General features: G+C 41.7%; 1 protein-coding gene and 1 long non-coding RNA gene across 5 annotated transcripts in view; one reads left to right on the top strand and one right to left on the bottom strand.

Moving 5' to 3' along the window:
- Positions 1 to 7917, bottom strand: part of RAPGEF4 (Rap guanine nucleotide exchange factor 4) — a 292034-nt gene extending 284117 nt beyond the window's left edge. For both annotated transcript variants that reach the window (XM_030326351.1, XM_030326353.1), the window contains exon 1: positions 7810 to 7917. In XM_030326351.1, the coding sequence (XP_030182211.1) occupies positions 7810 to 7874 (65 nt within the window). In that variant the 5' untranslated portion in view covers positions 7875 to 7917. The remainder of the gene's footprint in view (positions 1 to 7809) is intronic.
- Positions 7918 to 8188: 271 nt separating this feature from the next.
- LOC115521255 lies at positions 8189 to 18924 on the top strand. Of its 3 annotated transcripts, XR_003971007.1 has the most exons (4): positions 8189 to 8271; positions 8460 to 8548; positions 9141 to 9347; positions 18535 to 18924. It is a non-coding gene; the product is annotated as an uncharacterized LOC115521255 (long non-coding RNA). The 3 variants fall into 3 exon arrangements; XR_003971004.1 differs by lacking the exon at positions 8189 to 8271 and having other exon boundaries at positions 8308 to 8548; XR_003971005.1 differs by lacking the exon at positions 8189 to 8271 and having other exon boundaries at positions 8308 to 8548; positions 18332 to 18924.
- Positions 18925 to 24846: the final 5922 nt, after the last annotated feature.

Genomic DNA, 24846 nt, shown 5'->3' with positions numbered 1-24846 from the left:
AAATAAAAATATCAGAATGATTGACCTAAACTTAGTAGCTGAACAAAGTCAGAACTAGAATGTGTGTTTCTCCTGGCCTTCCTTCTGGGATTACAATATGGTTGCCAAAGGCCCAGGCCTTGGGTCATAATTCCAGATAAAAAGAAGAATGGGGGTGTCAAATACACCTGTGTCTTTTATCAATAAAGCAAAATCTTTCCTAGAAGCCTCTAGTAGAACTCTGCTATGTCCCATTGGCCAGAACTGTGTCACATAGTCACCTAGCCTCTAGGGTAGTTAGGAAAGTACATAGTTTGTTTTTCCAACCCCTATAGCAGAGGTAGGTGAAGACAAACAATGTCTGCCCCTAAATATAAATGGGGTATTAATGTGGGAATATCCAATGGAGAGACGAAAATGTATCTGGTCTAGGAGATAAACCAAAGATACAGGGTTTAAGGAATCTACATAGTTAAAGCACAGGACATGGAAAAGTACTCCAGGAAAGAGTATGTATGAAGAGAAAAGAGGGTAATAACAGCACTTTGTTTCTCTTTTTGTACAGGGGAAGGAAGCAGATGTGCATGGAAGCAACTGAGTAAACACAGTAACCAGGTGCCTCCTCTCCAGCCAGTCCGACTGTTTGCTTTCATGTTTGTCTGGGTCCTTCTCTGTCATCCTCCCCACCCAGTTACTTCCATCCTCTTTCTCTTTCCCTAGTCTCTCAGTACTCCCCAAGCAGTCTCTCCTCTTCCCTTCTCTCTTTCCCTCATCTGTGAATTGGAGGTACTGGAGGGAAAACTCACTCTTCACTGCCACCATTCAAGATGCATGAAGAGGGATTTAAATCTGACTAAAGGAAAACTAGCTGCCTTAGGTTGGAAAGATGGTACGGGGTGGGGGGTGGGGGGTTGACAGCTACTATGTAAGGGCTATTAAATGTTAAGAATTCACAGAAAATTAATAGGAAATTGAACTAAAAGGAATCTGCCAGTCCTACCCTCATTGGAATAGCCAGAGTCTATTTGGGGGAATACAAACTAAGACAAGGAAGCAAAATTTGCTTTGCTGAACATTACGCCTCCTCTGAAGACTCTTTTGTGTTCCCAGGTTATGTTCAGGACACCACGCTGCAGGGCCATGGGTGTGATGGACTGGGCACCCTTCTCCAGGCCCACTGCTCCATGGGCACACCATCCATTCGTGTGCCTCCAATAGGAGTCAAGCTCTGGCTGTCCCTTTCCTTTCTGAAAATCCTAGGGCAGGTAGAATCAGCACCACGGAATTAAACCCTCATTACATAATGGGTTGTGTTTTCCTCTAATTGCTCCACATGTATATGCCATGTGCTCCCATGTATTTGGGGCTACAATGAGATGTCCTCCAAGAAGTTGCAGATAAGACAGTTAGCAAGCATTAAACTTTAAAAAATGATATATCACTAACATCATGAAAAGCAATCGTGTTGCAAGTAGGTAACACTTCTGTGAAGTACTGTTGCCAGAGAATCGTATCTAAATTCAATCAAGTTCTAGATCCAAATACCAATTTATGGGATATACAGGGGATAAAGGGACATATTAGAAGACAACATGGAAGGCATGATTAAAATTCAGACTTAAAAAAATGTTTCTTCAAACTTATTATAAGGCAGATAGAGAGAGGGGCACCTTGGGTGGATCAGTCAGTTGAGCAACGGCCTCAGGCTCAGGTCATGATCATGTGGCCCAGGAGCTGGAGCCCTGCGTCAGGCTGTGCTGACAGCTTGGAGCCTGGAGCCTGCTTCTCATTCTGTGTCTCCCTCTCTCTCTGCCCTCCCCCACTCACGTCCTGTCTCTTTCTCTCTCTCAAAAATAAACATTAAAAAAAAAAAAAAGGAAGATAGAGAATCCAGAGATTAAGAAAGACTTAGAGAGGCACCTGGATGGCTCAGTCGGTTGAGCATCCAGCTTTTGATTTCAACTCAGGTCATGAGCCCAGGGTTGTGGGATCGAGCCCCACATGGGGCTCCATGCCAAGCACAGAAGCCTGCTTAGGATTCTCTCTCTCTCTCTCTCTCTCTCTCTCTCTCTCTCTCCCCCTCTGCCCCTCTCCCCCACTCACTCTCTCTTTCCTTCTCTAAAATAACAATAATGATAAAAAAAAGACTTAGAGACATTATCAACTATACAGAATCTACATGGATCCTAATAAAAACAAATTGCAAGAAAGAAAAAGTTACATCATAAATGGGTAAATTTGAACACTGATGATATTGATTATCTTAGGGAACTAATGTCAAATATCTCAACGTGTGATAATGGTATTGTTTGCTTCATAAGGAGTTCTTACCTTTTAGATACACACTAAAATAATTACAGATAAAATAATACTATGTTCTGGTACTTGAACCAAAATAATTCTGGGGATATTGGGGGATGAATGGGGGTATAACTAAAACAAGGTTGGCTGTGCGTTGATAATTATCAGAAGGGGAAGGGGCTATATAAGAGAAACATACTATTTTCTCTTCTTTTTGTATATTTTGAAATTTTCCATAATAACCTTCCAATAATAAATCAGAATAGAGCTACACAATGTCAATTTTTTTTTAAAGTAGTCACATCTGCCAAGAAAACACAGAAGTTACGGCAGAGACAGATGCCCATGGTGCCCACCCAAGCCTTTTCTAAGGCAAAGGGAGCTGGTGCAAGGACTTGCTTGCAAGGTTGCAGAGTCTACTCCATCCCTGAGGAGGAGGATGCATTTAGCAATCTCACCTTCATCCCATAAGCACCTTCTACAGTCACGGTGTTGCAGTGAAACTGAAGATAAAACGATGAGTGAAATACAGAAACTGATATCAAGGGATGCATAAGCGAAGTAAATAGGAAATTGTGATGGAGTCTGACTTACGATATTACAGTGTTGGACAAAGTGTGCTATGGGAGCACACGTAATGGCCATCTAACTGGAAGAGGTGACAGCCAAGCTGTCCTGAAGGATTCCCAGAACTGTCTTCTGATTATAATTCAATTCCCAGGCTCTGTCACTCTAGGAAGAGAATGAGCTGGCCAGAAGTTGTAAGTGTCCTGACCTCCTGGCAGCTTTGCTTCTCTCTGTAAAGGTACAACATGGGCTTCTGGAACAAGTGGATCTCCCACACAGCTTGCCTACAGAAGGAGTACATCAGCCACAGGGGGTGAGTGTCCACCTCTTTGATCTTATTTTCAAATTAATGAACGGTCTCTCTGATTTTTACAGTACCTGAGATCTTCATACCTTTGTATATGTCCCTGAAAAAAAAAATGTAATAATTTTTGATGTGCTGACAAATTAGGAATCTGAGATTGCAAAACCAGCCCAATCCCTGAGAATTCATCAGGGTAATGTCATCCGCTTTAGGGTGTGCCTGGGTCTGGGTCGACACCAGCCTTCCCCAGTGATAGCCTTTTTCTCTGGGTGCTTCTTTGATCTTCAGTATTCCTTAGGGGTGGGACCATGTCTGCCGCTTCTTTGATCCTGAGTCATCCTCTTTCACCATGCAGGCCTCAAAGCATTTTGGTTTTTTAACAGATTTGTTCCTTGATTTCTTCCCCTTTCATTCAATCACACCAAAATAGTTAACATCTATTTGGGGATTAAGTCAGATGCAATAGACACTGTATAGGAAGCAGTTTTTAAAATGAAACATCAATGATTTTACTATGTTGACTTCATTTCCTACTTTGGCCTGTGATCACCGGCAGTCCTCAAATAAGCCCATCAACTGAGGATGTCCCTCCAAGCTACACTTCTAACTGAAGAATGAGAAACCAGAATATTATGAACTCCTTCCCAGAGGGAGACAATTTCTCTCATCTCCAGTGATTTCTCGGTCAATCAGCCAGATTCTTTCATCTGTAACAGGACACGGCAAACTTTTTCTTCAAAGATCCACACAGTAAATACTTTAAACTCTGTGGTCACACAGTCTCCACGGCAGCTACTCAAATCTGCCACTGTAGCGTGAAAGCAGCCGTGGACAACATGTTAACCAAATGAGTGTGGCTGTGTTCCAATAAAACTTTGTTCATGGACATTGAAATTTGAATTTCATATAAATTTAATGGGTCACAAAACAGTAATCTTTTTTTGGTTTATTTCCAACCATTCAGAAATGTAAAACCCAATCTTAGCTCAGGAGACACACTGACAGCTGGTAGATCTTCCCCTGCTCCATAGCAATGAATACCGGCAGTGATTCACTATACATCTGTGAGTTACGTGTGGTATCTTTGAAATACCTCCTTACCAACCATAAGAATTATGACCTATAAATGGGTCTTAAGTTCATAGGTGGCAAACTTAAATTCTTATGGGAAAAATATTTTCAGTAAAATTAAACAATGGTCAGCACACAGAGCACGCACATGTATACATGCACATACACACACACACACACACACACACACACACACACACAAACACACACAGATACTGTACATATCCTAAATCCCAAATAGGGGGTAGTATGTAATACATTTCTTTGTTTTTTTATGTAATACATTTCTAATTACCTTCCCTGATTAGAAAAAAATTGTAAGATCAATGAAATAATGTAAGATCAATGAAAAATAATGTAAGATCAATAATGTAAGATCAATGAAATAATAAGTTTGTTTTGCTTAACGGTATGTCTGCTGAGACTTTTTTCAATGGCTTTTATCCATCCAAATGTTCAAATGTCTTTCTCATTGTCAGATTAGTATTTGTACAATCTCATCTCCTTGGACAGTTGATACATTAAAAGCTTTGGATTTTTTTCTTTAATCTAATGCATGTATCTATATATTTTTCAACCCCCTCCCCACATGCAAGTTATTATAGCATTGCCTGCCTATAACAACTTTCTAGGTGTGTCTAAAAACACTTCTAAGGTTTTATTTTCCTTATTTTGTTTGTTTCAACTTGTATTGTGTACTTCTTTACTCAGGCACTTTTTCCTTTAGCTCCTCTTTTTTATTTCCAACCCCTGGGTCCCTCTTTTTCTAGCTCTCTACAACAGGTGTCACTTGCATGATGCATATACCCAAACTACATTTTGCAGCTATGGAAAAGGTCCCCCAGCATCATATCCCCAAATAGTACATAGGGGTTCATTGTACCATTCCTTCTTTTTTGTGTGTGTTTTATGTTTAAAAATGTCTGTGATTGCAAGTTTTAGAAAAATAGAGCACACATTCCTATGCTCTCCATTTGGTTCCAAAAGGAATTTGTGGCTGGGAAGAAATTAGCATATGTATATGCCACACCTGTGTGTCTTTGTTCACACTGCTCCCTCTACTTGGCATGCCCTCCCCAAATTCTCTGCCTGATAAAATTTCCCTCAACCTCCAAGGTCCAGGCAAGAACCTGTAGGAAGCATCCCTGCCAAGCAGAGCTGATAACTGCCTCCTTGGCATTCCCAAAGCATTTCATACATCTCCATTAAAGCACTTACCGTTGCATTGTGGTTAGTTGTTTATGTAGCTATCCCATTCTGGCCACCCATCCCCCAAGTCAATGGCAACTCATTTTTTTTTTTCCCCTGCCCCCACCACCCTCCCACACAGCCCCACAGTACCTGGAATAAGGTATCATGATTGCATTTCTCAGAAATACTGAGGGCAGTTTCCCAACTTCCATCAGCACCCTTAATCTTCCTCCTCCCCCACAAAATTAACAATCTAAGTAAAAATGCAACTTCAGAACAAGTACCCCAAGGCCCTCTTAGAATGAGATTGCCACTCCTATGTGTTCTTTAAAGGAATTCTAGCATCAACACTACAGAAAAATGCAAGGTTATCTTGACACCACAAAATAAAATATTTACATGGCACTTCCCAGTTTTCAAAGTACTACTTTCACCATTTGTTATTGTTATTTGATCCACTAATCCCTGGTAAGACAGTTCTATCCTCATTTTTCAGACACTCAGGGAAGTAAAAGTGACATCTCCAAGATCAGAGCTGGTGACAGTCTGGGCCTAAAACCCTTAACTTATTTATTGATCTATCCACTCTCCCATACTCCATGAATGCTAGGCTCAGTATTTGTGGAGGTTTATTTTTTTTCCCCCACCTTTGGTAGGTTTTTTCCCATACTGTGAATGGTGGTGGCATTAGATTGTGGCTCTATGTTCTAAAAATATATTCTAAGCAAAATCATTTGGGCAGATCCACATTATGAAAAGACAGAGTCAAATACACCCCACTTGTGTTAGTATTGCTCTATGATTCTGCCATAAGTACTTATTGACTAAAGGATTTCCAGTGAATTGCGGACTGTTCAGAAAAGGCATGCCACGCATTTCTGAAAATAGAAATATGTAATCTATTATCTAAAAAAATTCACTGGTGAGGAAGCACTTCTATTTATAGGTCAAGTACAAGAGCTTGATTTTCTCTTCTTTTATAATTCATCTTTCCTAAACTATTAAATTTAGATTACTTATCACATTAGCAGCCTCTTCACTTAAATATGCTCTCAGTTCCTCTACATAATTCTGTATGATTTAACCATCACTTCAATTCTCTTACTATTTATTGCAAGCAATTCTTCTAATATTAGTACATATCATTTTCGAGTAAATAGGGCACTGTCTGCCAAAAAATCTTGCTACTGTGTGGTAATTGAAAGTAAAGATTATTTCTCAGATATATTAATTTTTCAAATGAGCCACATTTAGCTTTTCTCAAATTACTTAATTTTTTTCAACAAAGGCCTGTAATAGTAAAGTATTCAGAGCATGTCACATTTAAGATTTTCAAGTTTGATCTGGTTAGGAATCTGCTAATTGTAAAAAATTTCAATATGGCAGAGCCCAAAATATTTCACACAAACGCAAATAGAGATGTCATGCAGATAGCTGCAAGACATGAATCACTGCCCTGCCGCATCAAACCCGAAAATTCAGAGGCAGTTCACTCTGCAAGATCTCTCTGCTCAGTTCTTAAAAGTTCAGAGGCATCACCTTTTAATCAGGGTAATAAAGAATAATTGCTAACATACTGCGTACTGTTTACTGCTAAACCCACAATCTGGACAAACAGAGAATTATGCTGTCAGAGCCTGGAAACAATTGCAGTCCGCAGTTGTTACACGGGGACACCCTCCTTCTGTAGAGCTGTCGTCAGGAGTTAAGGATGCTTTGTGATTTTAATTTTTCAGAGTCAGGGTCTTTCCCCCCCCCGAGACGCAGGCACTCCGGGGAAAGCGGTCTCCTGCGTGACCTTCCTAACACAGACCTTGAGCAAGCGACTGCGGGGGCAGGAGCTGAGAATTTCAACGAGGCACTTGCTTGACAGCTCCGCTGGGTCCCTCACACTTTGCTTTCGGGGACAAAAAAGGAATGTTACTCCGCACCTGCCCTTCTCCTCACCCCTCCTTAAAACTTAAATTACATGCACCCCTACGGTCTGAACAGCAAGAAGAAAGGTACGGAGCTATCCTGCCGTCCCGTGAGGCCGAGGGGAAATCGCCCCCCACCCACGAGCGCAGCCTGCAGCGGCGGGCCGGCGGGTGGGCGCGCGCGCGGGGTGGGGGGGGGGGGGCGAGGAGAAGGTGAAGGAGGGCCGGGCGAGGGGGGCCCGGAGCGGCTGGCGCTGCCCCCGCACCCCACTGCGCTGCCTTGTCTCCACCACGTGGAAGAATCTCGTGCCGGTGGCGCGCGCCCACGGGAGGCGGGGGGGTGCGTCTGGGTGAGCCCCCCTCCCCCGGCCGGGACGCGGCCCCTCTCAGCTCCCTCCCCCGCGCTGCGCCCAGGTGAGGGGCAGGGGCGGTGCCGCCGAGCCCCAGCCCGGCTTGGGGGGCGGGGGGGACCCGAGCTACCTTTTATCCAGGCAGGCGATCCACTCGGCTGAGGAGGAAGAATGGGCGGCGTGCGCAGCGACCATGTTGGGCAGCGGCGCGCGGTGTCCCCGGCTGCGGCGACCTCCCGCGCTCGCTCTGCCTCCGCCTCCGCCCAGCCCGCGGCGCCGACCCGCTCCTCCCGGCCCGTCTCGCGACCAGCGCGCCGGCGACAGGCCCGCCCTCCCCGCGGGCTCCCGCGGCCTGCGGGGCGGGGGGCCGGCGGGGGAGGGGACTCGAGGGGCGGGACGCGGGGACCGGGAGGGCCCGAGCCGCCCGCCCGCAGCTGCACTGCGGCGCCGGGGGTGGGCAGTCCCGCGGTCCCGCCCGCTGCGGGGAGGGCGGCTCGGGGCGACCCAGCGTGGCCGGCCACCTGCGACAGGTGGCCGCACGTCTCGGGGAGACCTGGGCCTCGGAAGCGCGGACGGAGCGAAGGCGCCACGGGTGGGGAGGGGGGAGGGGGAGGAGGAGGGGGCGGGGGTGAATGTCAGTGTATATATTTTTCATACAGCGAATGCCACTAAAATGGCTGCTGCCTCCCTGTTTCCTTAGAAACCCATTAGTCTTCCTCGGCGGTGGTCGAAACTTGCTGGCGGTTTCTTGCTCACCTTTCCCGTTTCCCCTTTCAAAAGGGATGAAGAGGAAGGTTATCATGGCTTAGGGCCGGAGCACCCACGGTAGTCACCAAGTGTGGAGTCCAGGGGACAGTTTGTCCTGAAGGGTGAGGAAGAGCTGGGATGGAATGGAGGGGCAGTGAAGGCATGTTGGAAGCAGGATTGGGGGGGGGGGGCAGCCAGTGGGCCAGAAGGGTCACCAGCGGTGACTGAGGGGATGCCTAGCCGAAGTCTCTGGCCTTGAACCTGGGACGTGCTTGGGCCTCCATCACCTGCATGGAGAGAAGAAACACAGTTAAGAGTGGGGAGTAGTGGAGCCACAAGCAGAACTGAGGTTTGGGGTCTGGGAGCCAAGATCCCAAGGCACGTGGGCAAACTTGCATGGTTGGCCCCACGTGCCGGCCCTTTCCTTGGCTGGAGTGCTGAATGGGTAGGTGGTCACTTCATCCTGTCCCTGGTAGGCGTGCACAACAAATGTTATGCCTAGAAGTTGTTTGGTTACGTTCAGCCAAAAATCAAACTAAGCTCGAATCGTTATTTAGGAATTTGGGGACAAGTTAAATCTTTCGGACTACTACCAAACCCTGTTTTGATATTTATGCTGTACCTTTAGGAATAGATCATGGGAAAAGAGACATAGCACTGCTAACCTCACTTTGGTTTTTTTCTCTCCTGCCCTGCCCTTACTCCCCTGCTCAGAGGAGGTTCAAGGAGACTGGAGAATGAAACAGCAGGTGCATTCTGGGATGCTTTTATCCTAATAAAACTCCTCCAAAGACTTTGCTGTTTTCCCTCTGCTCAATAGCCAGGATCTGGTTTCAGACCTGCCACCCCATTCTCTCAGCAACACCTCCCTGCTTGGTGCTTGTCCCCAGCTGACCTGCATCCATTTCTATCATGTTTTAGGTAAGTACTATTTAAAATGTTACGCCATACAAAGAGTAGCAAAGGCATTTCTGTTGCTGCTTTTCTTTCTGATAGAGGTATGAGGGAGGAAATGGGTCTCATATTTATTAAGATTTGTTTATAAAGAGCTCTTGAGAACATTTCAAGGTTACCAAATGCTCTCTCAGAATGCCTTTACTCAAGAATAAATGTAAGGAGCTAGAGGAAAAAATGACTGCATATGATGTTCCATTACCAGAATCTCAGAGTTGACATGGTTTTTGGCCATAATACTAAGAGTCACCATTTATTGAATATCCGTTGGTGTCACAAGCTATGCAGAGATCTCCACAAGTGTTATCCCACTTAATCTTCCAAACATTCTATGAAGCCAAGTCAGAAGGAAAGCTGCCCAGGCCACTACTCCACAAAAAGGGACAAAAATCTTGGAAAATGAAACATAGAAAATTATATTTATCAGTCCTTTGAGGGAGAGTGTTGTTTGGGTTAAAAGAACCCTGATGAGCTACTTGACATGGCAATGAGAGCCCAAGAAGTCAAATGTGCATTCTAAGGAGCATAGGTCTAATGAACTGCAAGGCATCTGTTTTGCTCTATGGAAACCCTGTCTTTCCTCAAAATAGACGTTGAAGAATTATTTAAAAAATATTCTTTCAAAGGAGTACCAGCAATCATTGGCTTACCCAGAGCCCTCTTATGTTCCCATTTAGCTGTGGTCGTAGGTACCAGTAACTCCAATGTACTCACCAGGACAAGGACACTGAGCCTCAGGAAAGATTGATAACTTGCTCTTGAGAGCCCAGCTACTGGCCTCTCAGGACTGGGGGTTCCTGAACCAGACCCAGGTCTGATTCCAAAGCCCTTGCACTTCAGAGATGGAGTCACTGGTTTGGTCAAAAGAATCAAGAGTAGAAGGCAAGTAAAAAATGACTGCCCAGGTGATAAGAGTAAAATAGTTATATTTTTTTTTATATAAAGAAATAAGGAAACTTGTGAGAAACAAGGATAGGAGAGACCCTTGAAATATCTGGAATAAGTTCACTGTTCTACAACCTACTCTTAGTGTCTACAAGGGATTTGAGTCAAGAACTACGGAGGTAAAGAAGATGTTGTAACATGATTATGCTATTATGAAGAGGAAGAAAGTAGGGATTTTCTTTGGTTTTGATGCAAAAGGCAAAGAACCAGAGAATATTTATTCTTTTTCTTTCTTTAAAAGAATGTAAATCAAGCCAGACTAAAAAGACCACATATGGTATGATTCCATTTAGATAAAATGTGCAGAAAAGGCAAGTCTATAGAAACAGAAAGTAGATTAGGGATTGCCTAGGTCTGGAGAGTGGGAATGGGGAGTGACTGCAAATGGGCCCAAGAAATCTTGGAGTGTTGGAAATGTGCTAAAATTTGCTTGTTGTGATGAATGCACAACTCTGTAAATTTAACAATATCATTGGTGTATTTAAAATGAGCGAATTTTGGGGCACCTGGGTGGCTCAGTCGATTAAGCGTCCGACTTCACCTCAGGTCATGATCTCACAGTCTATGAGTTTGAGCCCCGGGTCGGGCTCTTTGCTGACAGCTCGGAGCCTGGAGCCTGCTTCAGATCCTGTGTCTCCTTCTCTCTCTGTGCCTTCCCCACTTGTGCTCTGTCTCTCTCTATCAAAAATAAATGAATGTAAAAAAAAAACTTTTTTAATGAGAGAATTTTATGGTATGCAAATTATATCTCAAATAAAACTGGAAAAGCAAATAATAATAATAATAAAATAATAAACCCATCTGGTAGGAGAAATAAAAAAGAACATGTATTGATCTTTTGGAGGAAAATAAAGTACAGGAGAAAAAGTAAAAGCTACCCATAATTCCACCACCTAGAGATAATAACTTATCTCTAATACTTTAGTGCATTTTATTCTTAATTTCCCATTTGAAAAAGATATAATCATATATACACCCATAAAAACATGCATATAACTAGCTACTTACATTCAATTACGTGTACAGTTGACCCTTGAATCGCTTCAGGATTAGGGGCGCTGATATACACACCACACACACCTTCAGCCTCCCACCACTGCCTCCCCACCATCCCCACCTCCATGCAGTCAAATCTGCATATAATTTTGACTCCCCCCAAAACTTTACTACTAATAATCTACTGTTGACCGGAAGCCTTATCAACATCAGTCCCCTAATTCTCATTATGTATATGTATTGTGCACTATATTCTTAGAATAAAGTAAGCTTCAGGAAATAAAATATTACTGAGAAGATCATAAGGAAGAGAAAGTATATTTACTGTACTGGTCATATTGATCAAAATAAATCCACATGTAAGTGGACCCCCTGCAGTTCAAACCCAAGGTATGCAAGGGTCAACTGCATATGTCTATAGATACATGCATTCATACAAACTTGAAAGCATTAGTATTTTATGTAACTTTTTCTATTTGGAATGGAAAAGTGCTTTACATGTTTAAAATAATCTTCATTAAAATAATAGCTACAAAATATTCTAATGTATAGATATAATTTACCTAAAGTATCTTCCTTTGAGGCCTGTTTTTTCATTGGCAAAAAATATTTGTTTAATCTCCTTCCTATAGGTTAGTGAATTCTTTCTCTATGAGAGAGCTGAGATCTTCATTGAAGATCTCCAATGAGATAAGGATAGGTTACAAGACCCAAGTTCGTTAATGCCAGTGACTACTAATTGTAGAACTTTGAATGAGTTACTTAATGTCCAAGTTCCATTTTGTTCATCTGAGCAGAAGTTCAGGGTTAGGAATTTGAGAAACGGTTGAGATTAAGTTGCAGTTCCATCCTCTATCTACAGTTTGACCTTAAGTGAATTACTTAGCCTAAGACCTTGTTTCATCATCAGTAAAGTGGAGACATTAATGGAATTATACATGAATATGATGGTTATAGGAAATTTAGCATAAGTTCCAGGTACATAATGCATCCTCAATAACTGTTAGCCATTGTTGTTGTTGTTGTTGTTGTTGTTATTGTTGTATTATATAATATTATCTATATTATATTACAGTTATTACTTTCTGTATAATGCAGATAAATAGCATCTGCTATTATCTGAAATGCCCTCTGCATTTCATGGGAACCTGGTGACAATCAATTGAGATCTGTTATACTAAAGGGCCTTGGCATCTGTTAATTATGCATTTTGGCTGTGTGAGATATAAAGGATGCATCTGCCTCCATGAGAAACACTAAAGTTTCCTGAAGACTATTTTAGACTTAGTCTCAAAATCTTTTCTCCATTCACTCTATGCTTACCTGGCTCTGTCATTCTTCATATTATAATATAGAGATCAATAGCACAGTGACAGAAGCACAATAAGGCCTCACATTTTCCCAGTCCTGGGAATTCTGTTATAGATTAGACATTCATTAGACATCCCCATATTTGTGTATAGGGAGAATTTGATTCACCCTGTTTTAGCTACCTCACTGGAAGGTGGGTTATAAAAATATATCCATCACTCTTGCTGGTGATACAACCAATTTATTGAAGAAGCAGGACTTCTGGGTGAAATTATGAAAGCAACTTTATTCATTATAAGAAAAAGTTTTTGTAACCATATGTGGTAATAGATGTTAACTAGACTTATTGTGGTGATCATTTCACTTATTATGGTGATCATAATATCTAATTATTATGTTGTACATTTGAAACTAATATATTATATGTCAAATGTACTTCAACTTTAAAAAAATAAATAAAAGCAATTTTAGTGTTTTTTCTCTCTGCTTTAGACTTGTTCAGTAGGGTAATTCTACTCTGCCACTGGATATATAGCTTTTTTGGTCCCTTTTTTTTTTTTTTTTTTTAAGTTTATTTTGAGAGAGAGATGTGTGCACATGCAAGTGAGAGCGCACAAGTCGGGGAGGTAGAAAGGGGCAGAGAAAGGAGGACAGAGAGAATCCCAGGCAGGCTCCGCACTGTCAGCACAGAGCCCAACACGGGCTCGAACCCGTGAACCATGAGATCATGACCTGAGCCAAAACCAAGAGTCTGATGCTTAACTGACTGAGCCACCCAGGTGCCCCTATGGAGTCCCTATTAAAATTTTTAGGAATTAGTAGTCCTTGGAATACATTTTGGGAAACTTTGCTTAGCTGACTGAGCCACTCAGGCCCTTTTTGGTCACTTATAGATGATAGAAAGTACTACAGTTTTTCTGTTAAAGTGTCCAAACCAATATATTACTAAATACTTCTATCTTTATTCATGGAGAATTTTCTCTTCCTCCCCCATTTAGAGCTGGCACAGGCTGGTTCCAGTCTTTAGGAAAGAAGATATGGTCAGCTTCTTTTTTCCTTGCTCTTTCTGCCTGTACTTAATGCCTGCTAGTTTTTACCCTTCTAGAATCAAAGAATTAGGGAAGGGAGGAGAGAAAAGGAGAGGAGGAAAGGAAAGTTCTCCCTTGGCTGGGACAGTTGGCATCACATTTTCCAGGCCTGACAAAGGTATCAGGTCAGCTCTTTCTCTCGTGGGTATTTCACATATTCTTGGTCAGCCTTCCTGCTGGGCCTTCAGTGTAGGCAAGTGCCACTGTTTTGGCTACCTGCTCCCCCTTAGGGCCTGGCTTCCCTGAGGTCCCCTCCAAACTGCCTCCTTCTGTACCATCCGAATTTACCCTCCACCCATACCCAGCTGTCTTCTTTTTTTTTTTTTTTCAACGTTTATTTATTTTTGGGACAGAGAGAGACAGAGCATGAACGGGGGAGGGGCAGAGAGAGAGGGAGACACAGAATCGGAAACAGGCTCCAGGCTCCGAGCCATCAGCCCAGAGCCTGACGCGGGGCTCGAACTCACGGACCGCGAGATCGTGACCTGGCTGAAGTCGGACGCTTAACTGACTGCGCCACCCAGGCGCCCCTGCCAGCTGTCTTCTTGAGCAGGACTTATAGGGACTGCGGGATTGTTCTCTCCTATGTGTCTCACATCTGGTCCATAGAAATATTTGTGCCTATTCCCCCCACCCCCCGATAAACTCTGAAAGCACAGACTAGTCCTAACAACAGCACTTACCCCCATTGCCAAGAAATTCACAAATCCTCTCCCCTGGTCTGTAGATTCCAAGGTTGGAGTCAGACATGAATTCCCCTTGCTCTTGACTTAGGGAACTGTTCTCTGAATGGCCCAGTGGAGCCTTCCCTACCCCCCACCCTTGGTAGTAGGAACCATAGCACAGCTCTCGCCAAGAAAATACTCCTTAGGAAATCCTCCTTGAGTTTCCACTTCCTGGACACTGTTATTTCCTCCTGCAATGAGAAGTTTTAGACTCATGGAGCTGATCTTTGTCTTCTTTGGTATTTTGATTGAAGGCCTGCATCTTGGCACCTCACTTTGGGATTTCATATCTATCCTAGTTTGGTGCCTCAGGTGAAACTTGAATTTAGCATCTGTGATAGGTTAGTGAAAACGGAATCAAGCCAACTTCCTTTTCCATACCTTCAACATTAATGCCTACTCAACTAAGACAATTGCCTTTCCCAGGCAAGGCTATTCACCTGGGAGTTGTAAGGACTACCACAGGAATACCACACTCATTAGGAGAGTGTAGCTCACGTGGTCTCATAAGCTTTCTAAAGAAGAAATGCATAATTAAAACTGTCTGATCAGGAGAGGCCCAATTTGTGGTTTATAATAAACAAGTGTCATGGTCTTGATTTAAAACTTGGAAGATTTGTCAATTTGGGGGAGTATATTTGGATTAAAATCTTAAAACAATAGGCAGGGATAGGAAAGTGGCTAACAATTTGGTGATGATAATATAAAAATTTTATCAATAAGGCAAAGTCACAATGACCCATTTTTAGAACCTCATATTAGGCTTCTTTGTGAGTTTTAAAAGTAGAATTGTTTGGTTTTGGTATATGTATCATTATCGCATGTAAGAGCCAATTAGAGAGGAATTAGCTATGCAGTTTGAATTGCACTTTAGATATATCCAATTTGGGGGCAGTGGAATTAAAGTAAACATTGAAATATTATGAAAAACAAGGAAAAATAGTCTTGGGATTATCTAGTGACTGCCTTCCAATTTCCAGATTCATGATGAACTAATGTAAAATTTTAAGTTGTCAGTTTTTATAGTCCCTAAAAAGAGGCTATGTGTGGTAATAGTCTTCTGCAGAAAGGTAAATTGTATAGTCAGGAGACATAGTTAAAATGAACCTTCTCAAAAAAAATATTACTCAGAGATAAAATGTATGACTTAGTTACGGAAGCAAGTCCTAAAAGAGAAGAAAAGTCTTTTGCTCCAGAAGTAAAATTGTATTATAGAGAAAGATACTGACCTCTATAAAGAAAACTGGTAGTTATTTGCATTAGTTCATATATGAACCCCCTGCCTAAGGGGAATTGGTTATGAAAGAGTTTGAATGCTCCACCTGGCCATGTTTTCAGAAGGGACAGTTCCTCTGTAATCAAGAACTGTGAAAATCACTGATAGGCAAATCACTCTGGTCTAAATAAGGAGCAGGTTCAACACTCCACTGATGGCGTTTTGGGGTGATGGTGGGGGTTTCAGGGTTGACAGCCAAGAAAGAATTCTTGAAGACATCTTTGGTGCAAAAAGGTGATTTTATTAAAGCATGGGGCCAGGACTCATGGGAAGAAAGAGCTGCATTGGGGTTGTGACAGGTAACTGATTATATACCTTCAGGTTGGGAGGGGGTTAGGGATAGAGTAAGTCTCTAAGGCACTTTGGAAACAAGGTTTCCAGGACCTTGAGTGGCTAGCTGCTGTTAGGAAAATGCCATTTATTACCATTTAGTAAAACCTCAGTCATGAGACCCTTCAGATGCACATCAGGGAGCCATAAGCTTGGAGTATGATTGCCAGCATATATCTTGGGGGAGTTGAGATAAAGGAAGTTTCTAAAGGAATTTTTATATGTTAAAGTCAACTTACAGGATCCTGGGGTGAGAGTGGGGGTCCAGGATAATGTTAAGCCAAGAGTCCCTTTTGCCCCTAGTAAAGTGTCACCATCGAGGCAACTGCACTCCTGGAGGGAGGTCTCTCTGCCTGTTTCAAGGACTCGTCAATGGGCTGTTGGCAATAAGGGAATTTAATTTTTCACTTGCCTTAGTTTCCCATGCCACCATGGCAAGCACTTAAACCCCTTTCCATCTTGATGAGGGTGATATTAGGGCTCCTGGAAACAGAGTCGATAGGTTTCCAGAGATCAGGCTATGGATAAGATTGCCTTTTTCTTGCAGTTTACTAAGTTATCCATAAACTTATGGATAGGAGACTCCTGTCCTGCATGACTGTGATCTCTGTCAGCCAACCGTTTGCTTTCTTTCCTTTCCCTTGTTCTTGGGCATCCAGGAGTGTCTGAGGAATATCACACATATCCCACCTGGGGCAGCGGGGGTGCATGCTGTTAGCCTGTACTTTGCCGTCAGCTTGCCCCATGCTCCCTCATCACCACCAGAGCCAAAACCTTCCTTACCTAAACAAATGTCCCTCTGTGTGTGGAAGTGTACTATCTGCTACTTGTTCAGGTTGAGTTGGTTAGAGAGGCAGTAATGAACTTGGTTAAATAGTTTGGGGTGAGGAAAATGTCACCATGTCACAGCATTAATCTTAGGCCAATTTTCTAGTGGAGTATATCTATTTTGCTGAAATAACAAGCTACTGTTGCTTTTTGATATTATGCAAGAGGAGCATAGTATATTATTCAAGTCAGAAAATCTCTGTCTTTGTTATTATACACATTTTTCACACTAATAGGGAAAATTATCATGAAAACAATTTCAAGTGAATTACAGCCACCCAACATTTGTTACAATCTCCTTTTCATCTGTAATCCAATGTGGGCTCCAACATATTTCAAAAATAGATTGCTTTATATAGTGGATTCCGTAGAGAAAATAAGCACAGAAAGGAGTTTATGACTAAAAATCATATTGATTATATTAAACCCAAAACATGCAGAACCTGAAGGAAGTAAACAGGGAATTGTCATTTAAAGTGAGACATAAAATTTTGACTGGACAATGAAGTAATGAGTTGAGCTCTTTTGCTTAGGTGTCCCAATTTTCACATAAAAAAATATGGTAGTGCTGTGCTACTAAAGAAGATACATTTACTGGCATTTCTGGATTAGAAGTACTAGTTTAGTTTCAGAGGCAGAAAATAACTCAGGAGGCTTAGAAGAAGTCAAGAGGCAAAGACAGGATTCTTTACCTGCTATGACTCTGCAGGGCAAGGGGGACCACACACTTTCAGCTCTCCAAGTTCACAACAGGGAGATCCCAATTCTGTCAGTTCTTTCCTCTTCCTGATGGCCCTGAGGCTTTGCAGCTGTGATTCTGGCAGCTCCTCACCAACTCTGGGAGCCGCACAGTTTAAACCCTGGAAATGGAGCCTTCCCCTCAGGTGAAGCTAGGCCCTGACCTGTTTGTGATAGGTGTGTCTGTGTCTAAGATAACCCCACTGCCACCCACTCAGTTACCTCCCAACAGGAGGTTCGTTTCTTTACACCATTAATTCATCTAGTCATTCAAGTCAGTAAATATTTACTGAGCTCCTACAAATGTGCCAGGCACTATGCTAGGCACTTAGAGAAGAGAACAGACAAATGTCCTACTTGCATGGAATATTGTAGTGGGTAAAATAAATATAAGCAAATTAACACATAAATATATGTCTAGTGGGGACAGGCTATGAAGGACAATTAAGCAAAATAAGGTAGTACAGAGATGGAGAAGGGGCTTCTATTTGATACAAAGTAGTCAGAAAAGACCTCCCTGAGAAGGTGACATCTGAGCAGAGTGTGGGATCTGTCTGTACACCACCTGTCTCATCCCCAGCCACTTGCTCCTCTTTGGTTGCCACAGCAAAGTCTTGCAGACTCCGTGCAGACCCCTGTGGTTTCCCTGCCTGAGGATCACTAGCCGCAGGTCTAGAATGTCTGACTCCTCTCCCCATTCCTCTCCAAACTCAGCTGAAACGCCAAACTGCAGGGCTTTGTCTCCTGAGCAACTGCCGATGGGGCTAAAGGATGAAATACGGAAATGCAGAGGATTTAATTCCCCTGAGTGAATTGTGACCAGTGGGAGACAAGAGATTGGAGGATACTGGGCAGATAAACGTCCTCTCCCTTTTTCCCTCTGATGAACTGTTCCAATATATGATTTCTCCATACAGCCTGTCAGAAGTCGACCTCTGTGACCAAGCCTATGTGCTTACTGACTGCTGTAGTTTGGATTGTGTTCCCCAAAAGATATGTTGAAGTCTTGAACCCAGTACCTTATTGGAGAGAGGGTCTTTGCAGATGTAATTGAGTTAAGATGAGGTCATCAGGGCAGGTCCTAACCCAATATGATTGATGTCTTTATAAGAAGAAAAGACAGAGACACAGAGGGAGAAGACGGCCATGTGATGACAGAGACCAAGGTTGGAATGATGCATCTACCAGCCAAGGAACACCAAGGATTGTCAACAAACACCAGAAGCTAGAAGAAACGAGGAAGGATCCCCTACAGGTTTCAGGGCATATGAAACCTACCAACATCTTGATTTTGAATTTCTAGCCTCCAGAGCTGCAAGACAACAAATTTCTGTTGTTTTAGGTGACCCTGTTTGTGGTACTTTGTTACAACAGCCCTAGGAAACAAATATACTGAGTGACCAGCTGTGTGGGATTTACCTTCCAAATAGAGCACTAACAGTGCTTAAGTCCGTGCCTGGAGCTCTGTTCTCCAGAGAGCTGTGACTGTGACTGGAACCAAAGACCTGAATAAAATGAAAGGTGATATTTGAGGACAGAGATTACAGACAGAGGGAAGAGTCAATGCAAAGGTGGCAGCATGCTTGATGTGTTAGAGGACCAGGAAGAAAGGTAGTGTGTTTGGAAAATTAATAAGGGGAAGAGTGTCAAGAAATGAAGTCAAAGAGGGAGCCAAAGAAGACACCATCCCTAGGGCCTTATGGACCATAGAAAGGACTTTGGATTTTTTTAAACAATGTATTATTGAAATGTAATTTACACTTAGGAGTAAAATGAACAAATCTTAAGGGTATGGTTTTGTGAATTTTTTTTACATATTGCTCTGGTTTGAATATGTCCCCCAAAATGCATGTGTTGAAACCTAACCCCCCAGGTGATGGTATTGAGGTTGGGCCTCTGGGAGGTGATTAAGTCACGAGGGCAGATATATTGTAAAAGAAACCCAAAAGAGCTCCCTTGCCTCCTTCTGCCATGTGAAGACACAGGAAGTCTGCCATTTGGAAGAAGACCATCACCATGCCGGTACCCTGACCTCAGACTTCCAGCCTCCACAACTGTGAGAAATAAATTTTCATTGTTTATAAGCTATCCATCTCTGGTATTTTGTCATAGAGACCCGAATAGGCTAAGACACATATGTATAGCCCACTGTGACCACCATCGAGATCAAAATATGGAACACTTCTATCACGCCCGAGAATTCCCTCCTATCTTCCAGTCAATACAACTTATCAATCCTGGGGTAACCACTACTCTCACTTTTATCACCACAGATTGGTTTTACCTGATTTTGAAGATGATGTAAATGGAATCATATGGTATATATTGCTTTTGCTCGAAATGGTGCTTTTGAGATTCATCCAAGTTGCTGCATAGAAGCTTCACTTATGTGTACTGCTGCATAGTATTCCACTGCCTGGATCACAATTTGTTTCCTGTTCTCCTGGTTATTTGCAGCTTAGGCATATACTGAAGGAAGCTGCTAAGAACATTTATGTACTCTTTTCTTTTTGGACATATGCAATCATTTATTTGTTATAAACCCAGGACTGTACTTTCTGGGTCAATAGGGGTAGGTTTATATTAATTTTAGTAGTTTTTCAAAGTGATTGCACTGTTTTATACTCCCACCTGCAATGTATGAGAGTCCCGATTACTTTACATCCTCATCAACACTTGAAGTTGTCAATCTGTTTGATTTAAGCCTTTCAGGTGTGTATGAAATGATATTTCATTGTGGTTTTAATATGCATTTTCCCAATGCCTAATGATGAGCTCCTTTTCATATGCTCGTTAATCATTCAGACATCTTCTTTTATGAAGTGTTTATTCAAGTCTTCTGTCCGCATTTTATGTTTTTTTTAGACCACATCCCATTTCCAAATTCTGTATTAGTTAATCTGTAGCTATGTATCAAATTACTCTATACCTTGACAGCTGAAGGCAACAAACCTTTATTATCTCACAGAATCTCTGAGGATCAGGAACCTGAGAGCAGGGTGGTTGGATTCTGGCTCAGAGACTCAGGTTGCAGGTGAGCTATTGGCCAGGGTTTCAGTCATAGCAAGGCTCAACTAGGGCCAGAGACTGCACTTCTAAGCTCGCTCGCACGTGCTTAATTGTAAATAAACGTATGACTTCTGTTAGGCCAGTGAAATGTTGAAAAGATTAAAGACCCCCACCTCTTGGTGCCCAGGATCTCAGTTTGAAAGAATTCATCTAAAGGAATAGATGGTGGCAAAGAAAGACATAGGGTCCTGCAAGCAGTTGACAGGGACGGGGCAAGGAAGGAGCATTAGAAATCTAAAAATATTCAGACCCAAAGAAGTGTAACTGTTTAAAATAGCTCACTTTCATTAAGCTCCCACTATCTCAGAGTTTAAAAGAATAAATCATGGCAGAGTGTTTATAGTCCTCCATAAACGGTCATTAGATCAAGCAACCTGACCTGTGGAAACCTACGCCAATATTAGAATCCACTATGTGGAAAAAGCCACATGAGAAAACATTCATTGAAGATTACTTATTAGAAAACGAAATTGTGGAATTGTTGATGAAAATACATATTTCCTCAAAAGAATACCAAGAAACTATTAAAAGTGGTTGTTGTGACTGCTGAAGATATAATATTATAGAAAATACTTAGGAGGTGCCTGGGTGGTTCAGTCAGTTGAGCATCCAACTTTGACTCATGTCATGATCTCACTCACAGCTTGTGGGTTCAAGCCCCAGGTCCAGCTCTGTGCTGACAGCTCAGAGCCTGGAGCCTGCTTAGGATTCTGTCTCCCGCTCTCTGCCCCTTTCCTGCTCACACTCTGTCTCTCTCTCTCTCTCAAAATAAATAAATACAATTAAAAAAAAGAAAAAAAAAGAAAATTCTTAGGACATAATATTTGGTGGAAAAACAGATGAAAATTGTAGCAATGTGATGTTATTTATAAATGCACATAGAAAAAAATTGAGAAGCAAGAGAAAAGTATAATATTTGTATTAGAAATGACAGGGTAATAGGTAAATTATCTCCCTACTTCCCAAATTTTCTATATATTTTTATAAGTTAAAATGTCTAAAGTTACCAATTGCCATCAGACATTAAATTTGATAAAAGCTAAGTATAAATTATCTGAATTTTTTCTCAATTCATTTATTTTCCTCAATCTTTTCACGTGAAATTTTCAAACCTGCAGAAAAGTTGTAAAACTAGAATGATAAGTGCCTATGTATCTTTCACCTAGATTCACTGGCTATTACCACATCTGTTTTATGTCTCCATGTATAACACACACACATATTTTGTTTTCTGAACATTTGAGAGTAAGTGACAGACATTTTGACACCATGGTCTTAAATACTACAGCACATATCTTCTAAGAAAAAGGACATTCTTCTACCTTCTATGATTATCACACTCAAGAAACTTAACATTGATACAATTCTATTATGTAACATAAAGTTCATGTTCATATTTCTCCAATAAATCTCTTTTATGTCTTTGTTCAGCTTTATGTAAGATTCAAAGATCACACATTGTATTATACCTTTTTAGTCTCTTTTGATCTAAAACAACCCCTTCCCAGTGTTTTTTCTTTCTTTTTTTTTTTTCAATTCCTTCATGACACTGACATTTTAAGAAGATTCTAGGCCAGTTATTTTGGAGAAAATCCTTCAATTTAGATGTGTCTGACTGTTTCCTCATGATTAAAAACTACCTGAATTTCTTGGCTAACTTATCAATCTTATTTTGTGTTGAAAAGTATTATTCTTTCCCAGGTGGCCAGTATTTTCATGTCCCATGAACATAGGAAATCTTTAACGTGTTTCTTTACAGATCAAGCTGATATTTTTGGTGGGTGCACTATTAGTTGGACTCAGATATGTGCATCTGAACTTTATCATTTTGTCATCTAGAAAATAGTAACCAAGAACATGTAGCTTGGGGCACCTGGATGGCTCAGTCGGGTAAGCGACCGACTTCAGCTCAGGTCATGATCTCATCGTTCGTAGGTTCAAGCCTCACATCGGGCTCTGTGCTGACAGCTCAGAGCCTGGAGCCTGCTTCGGATTCTGTGTCTCCCTCTCTCTCTGCCCTTCCCTCACTCACACTCTGTCTCTCTCTCTCTCTCTCAAAAAAATAAGATAAACATTAAAAAATTAAAAAAAAAAGAACACTTAGCTTAAGAAATCCAAGCACTTGAGAGCCACTGTAAGTAAACTCTAATTTCCACAGCAGAAATTATAGAGTTCTGTCTGCTTTTTAACCACTTACAGCTTAACCAGGGAATGTTTCCTATTCTTTGTTTCCTTGTATTTTAGGCCAGTCTAAAAACCAAACTGGGAGTTGCTTGGTCATCAAATTAAAGATATGTGGTCACAATCCTAGAAAATAAAACCATTTGCTTAGCCACTGCTCAGCTGGGGGGAGTATGTGTGCCTTCAAAACTGTCTTACTAGAACTTTTGATCCCTGAAAATACCTGATTTCTGAACTAAACAAGCAGAATCTAGACAAAGGGAAGTCTGAATTACATTCATATCTTTGCCTGTCAAAGCTGCCAATAAATCACACAATTTGTATAAATGAAAGCTATGACAACAATATTGCCTGAATAGTAAGTGTCTCTTACTTGAGACTTAAAAAATCTGGGTTATATTTCTAGGAACAGCCTAGTAAATGCACCCACAGACATTGGCTTAACCCCGGGGATGACGAAGTTTTTTGAACCCGGGCCATCACTCTTACCTCACTTGCCCATGACAGTTATTGCCAATTAATCACAGTGTTCTTTTCTATTAGCCCGGACACTGCCTCAGAAAATTTTCCAACACAGCACTATAGGCAACCACTGATAATAATTTTGAGTCAGTACATCACACAAGATCTTTATAACACTGAATAGAAATAAGAGTATTTTCTAAATCTCTTCTAGGTTTTAGCTTCTCACCTTTACCTGCACATGAATGACAAGGGCCTAGGACAGTGTTTCTTATGAATGACCTATAGACAACTGGTAAACCTGGTTAAAAAAAACAATCTCATAATCAGAGCATGTTAATTAGGTAATAGGACAAGGGAAGGAAAAGAGAGAGTTAGGGTTAGCTATTTGCTGTGGTAAATTGACTTCAATCTATATAATAGCTGAAACAAAATAGAAGTTCATTTCTTGATATTAAATAATTCAATTCATTCCAGATTGTGGGGATGGAAGTGTGTGAGCTCCATTCTACGCTCCATTCACCATTAGGGATCCAGGCTGATGGAGCTTCTGCCATCTTAAGCACCAGATCGCTGTGGGCATTTACATCTAACTGATCTAGGAGAAAGAGCATGGAGGAGCTTTGAATGGTCAGCCTGAAAGTAGCTCACAGCAATTCTGCAATATTCTGTTGGCTAAGACACAGTTACATGGCTTTACTTAACTAAGTCGGGCAGGAAAGTATAGCACGTGATAGGGCAAATTCTTCCCAATGGCACAATATTATAAAAGGGAGCATAAACGTTTGGTGGTCAGCCAGCCATCTCTGCCTGCAAAGACGAACTTTTCCTTGAAACTCCATGGATTCTTATAGGACAGAGGAATGGTGGTAGCACTGGAGCATGCCTAGCAGTATGCCACAGGCTTAATATTTGAGCCTTTTCATATCTCCAGCCCATATGGCTCAACCAAATGTGAAGATGAAATTGATGATAGTGAAAATTATTAACCCTACACTGCATTACTGAAAGTTTTGTGGAATTTTAGTCTCTAGGATATCTTAAAATGCATAGAGTAAGAATTCCATTTCTACCTGCAATATAGAAAACAAACAAGAACATTATTCCCATCCTAGAAATAACAAAAACTACAGATAAAATACAAAATCATCATTTTTCTTGAACCCATCAGATAGCTGAGGCCATTGGGCAACCAGACAGCCTAGAATCCTAAGAATATAGGATACAAACTCCGGCTCACCTTTGGCAGAGTATAGGAAGAAGAGATGTTGATTGTCAGACAAATACATAAGAATTAAGCTAAAATTCCTAACAAATTGCAGAAATCTGACTTTAGTCTAACGGACAGTATGGAACCTCTGGGAGACAGAGACAAAAGAGGAATTCACACTTACTCACAAGCTTTTCTCCACAGACCTCCATCCATGCTCATGAGAAAGATTGGAGTCAGGGCAGGGAACCAGAGTATTTCTCTTTGGTACAGGCTGGAGAAGGGGAGTACAGTTGCTGTGGGGAAG

This window comes from Lynx canadensis, chromosome C1 (genome assembly GCF_007474595.2).
Source record: "Lynx canadensis isolate LIC74 chromosome C1, mLynCan4.pri.v2, whole genome shotgun sequence".
In the NCBI taxonomy this organism is placed as follows: domain Eukaryota; kingdom Metazoa; phylum Chordata; class Mammalia; order Carnivora; family Felidae; genus Lynx; species Lynx canadensis.
The sequence above is the reverse complement of the archived record's forward strand: the minus strand, read 5'-3'. Positions and strand labels throughout refer to the sequence as shown.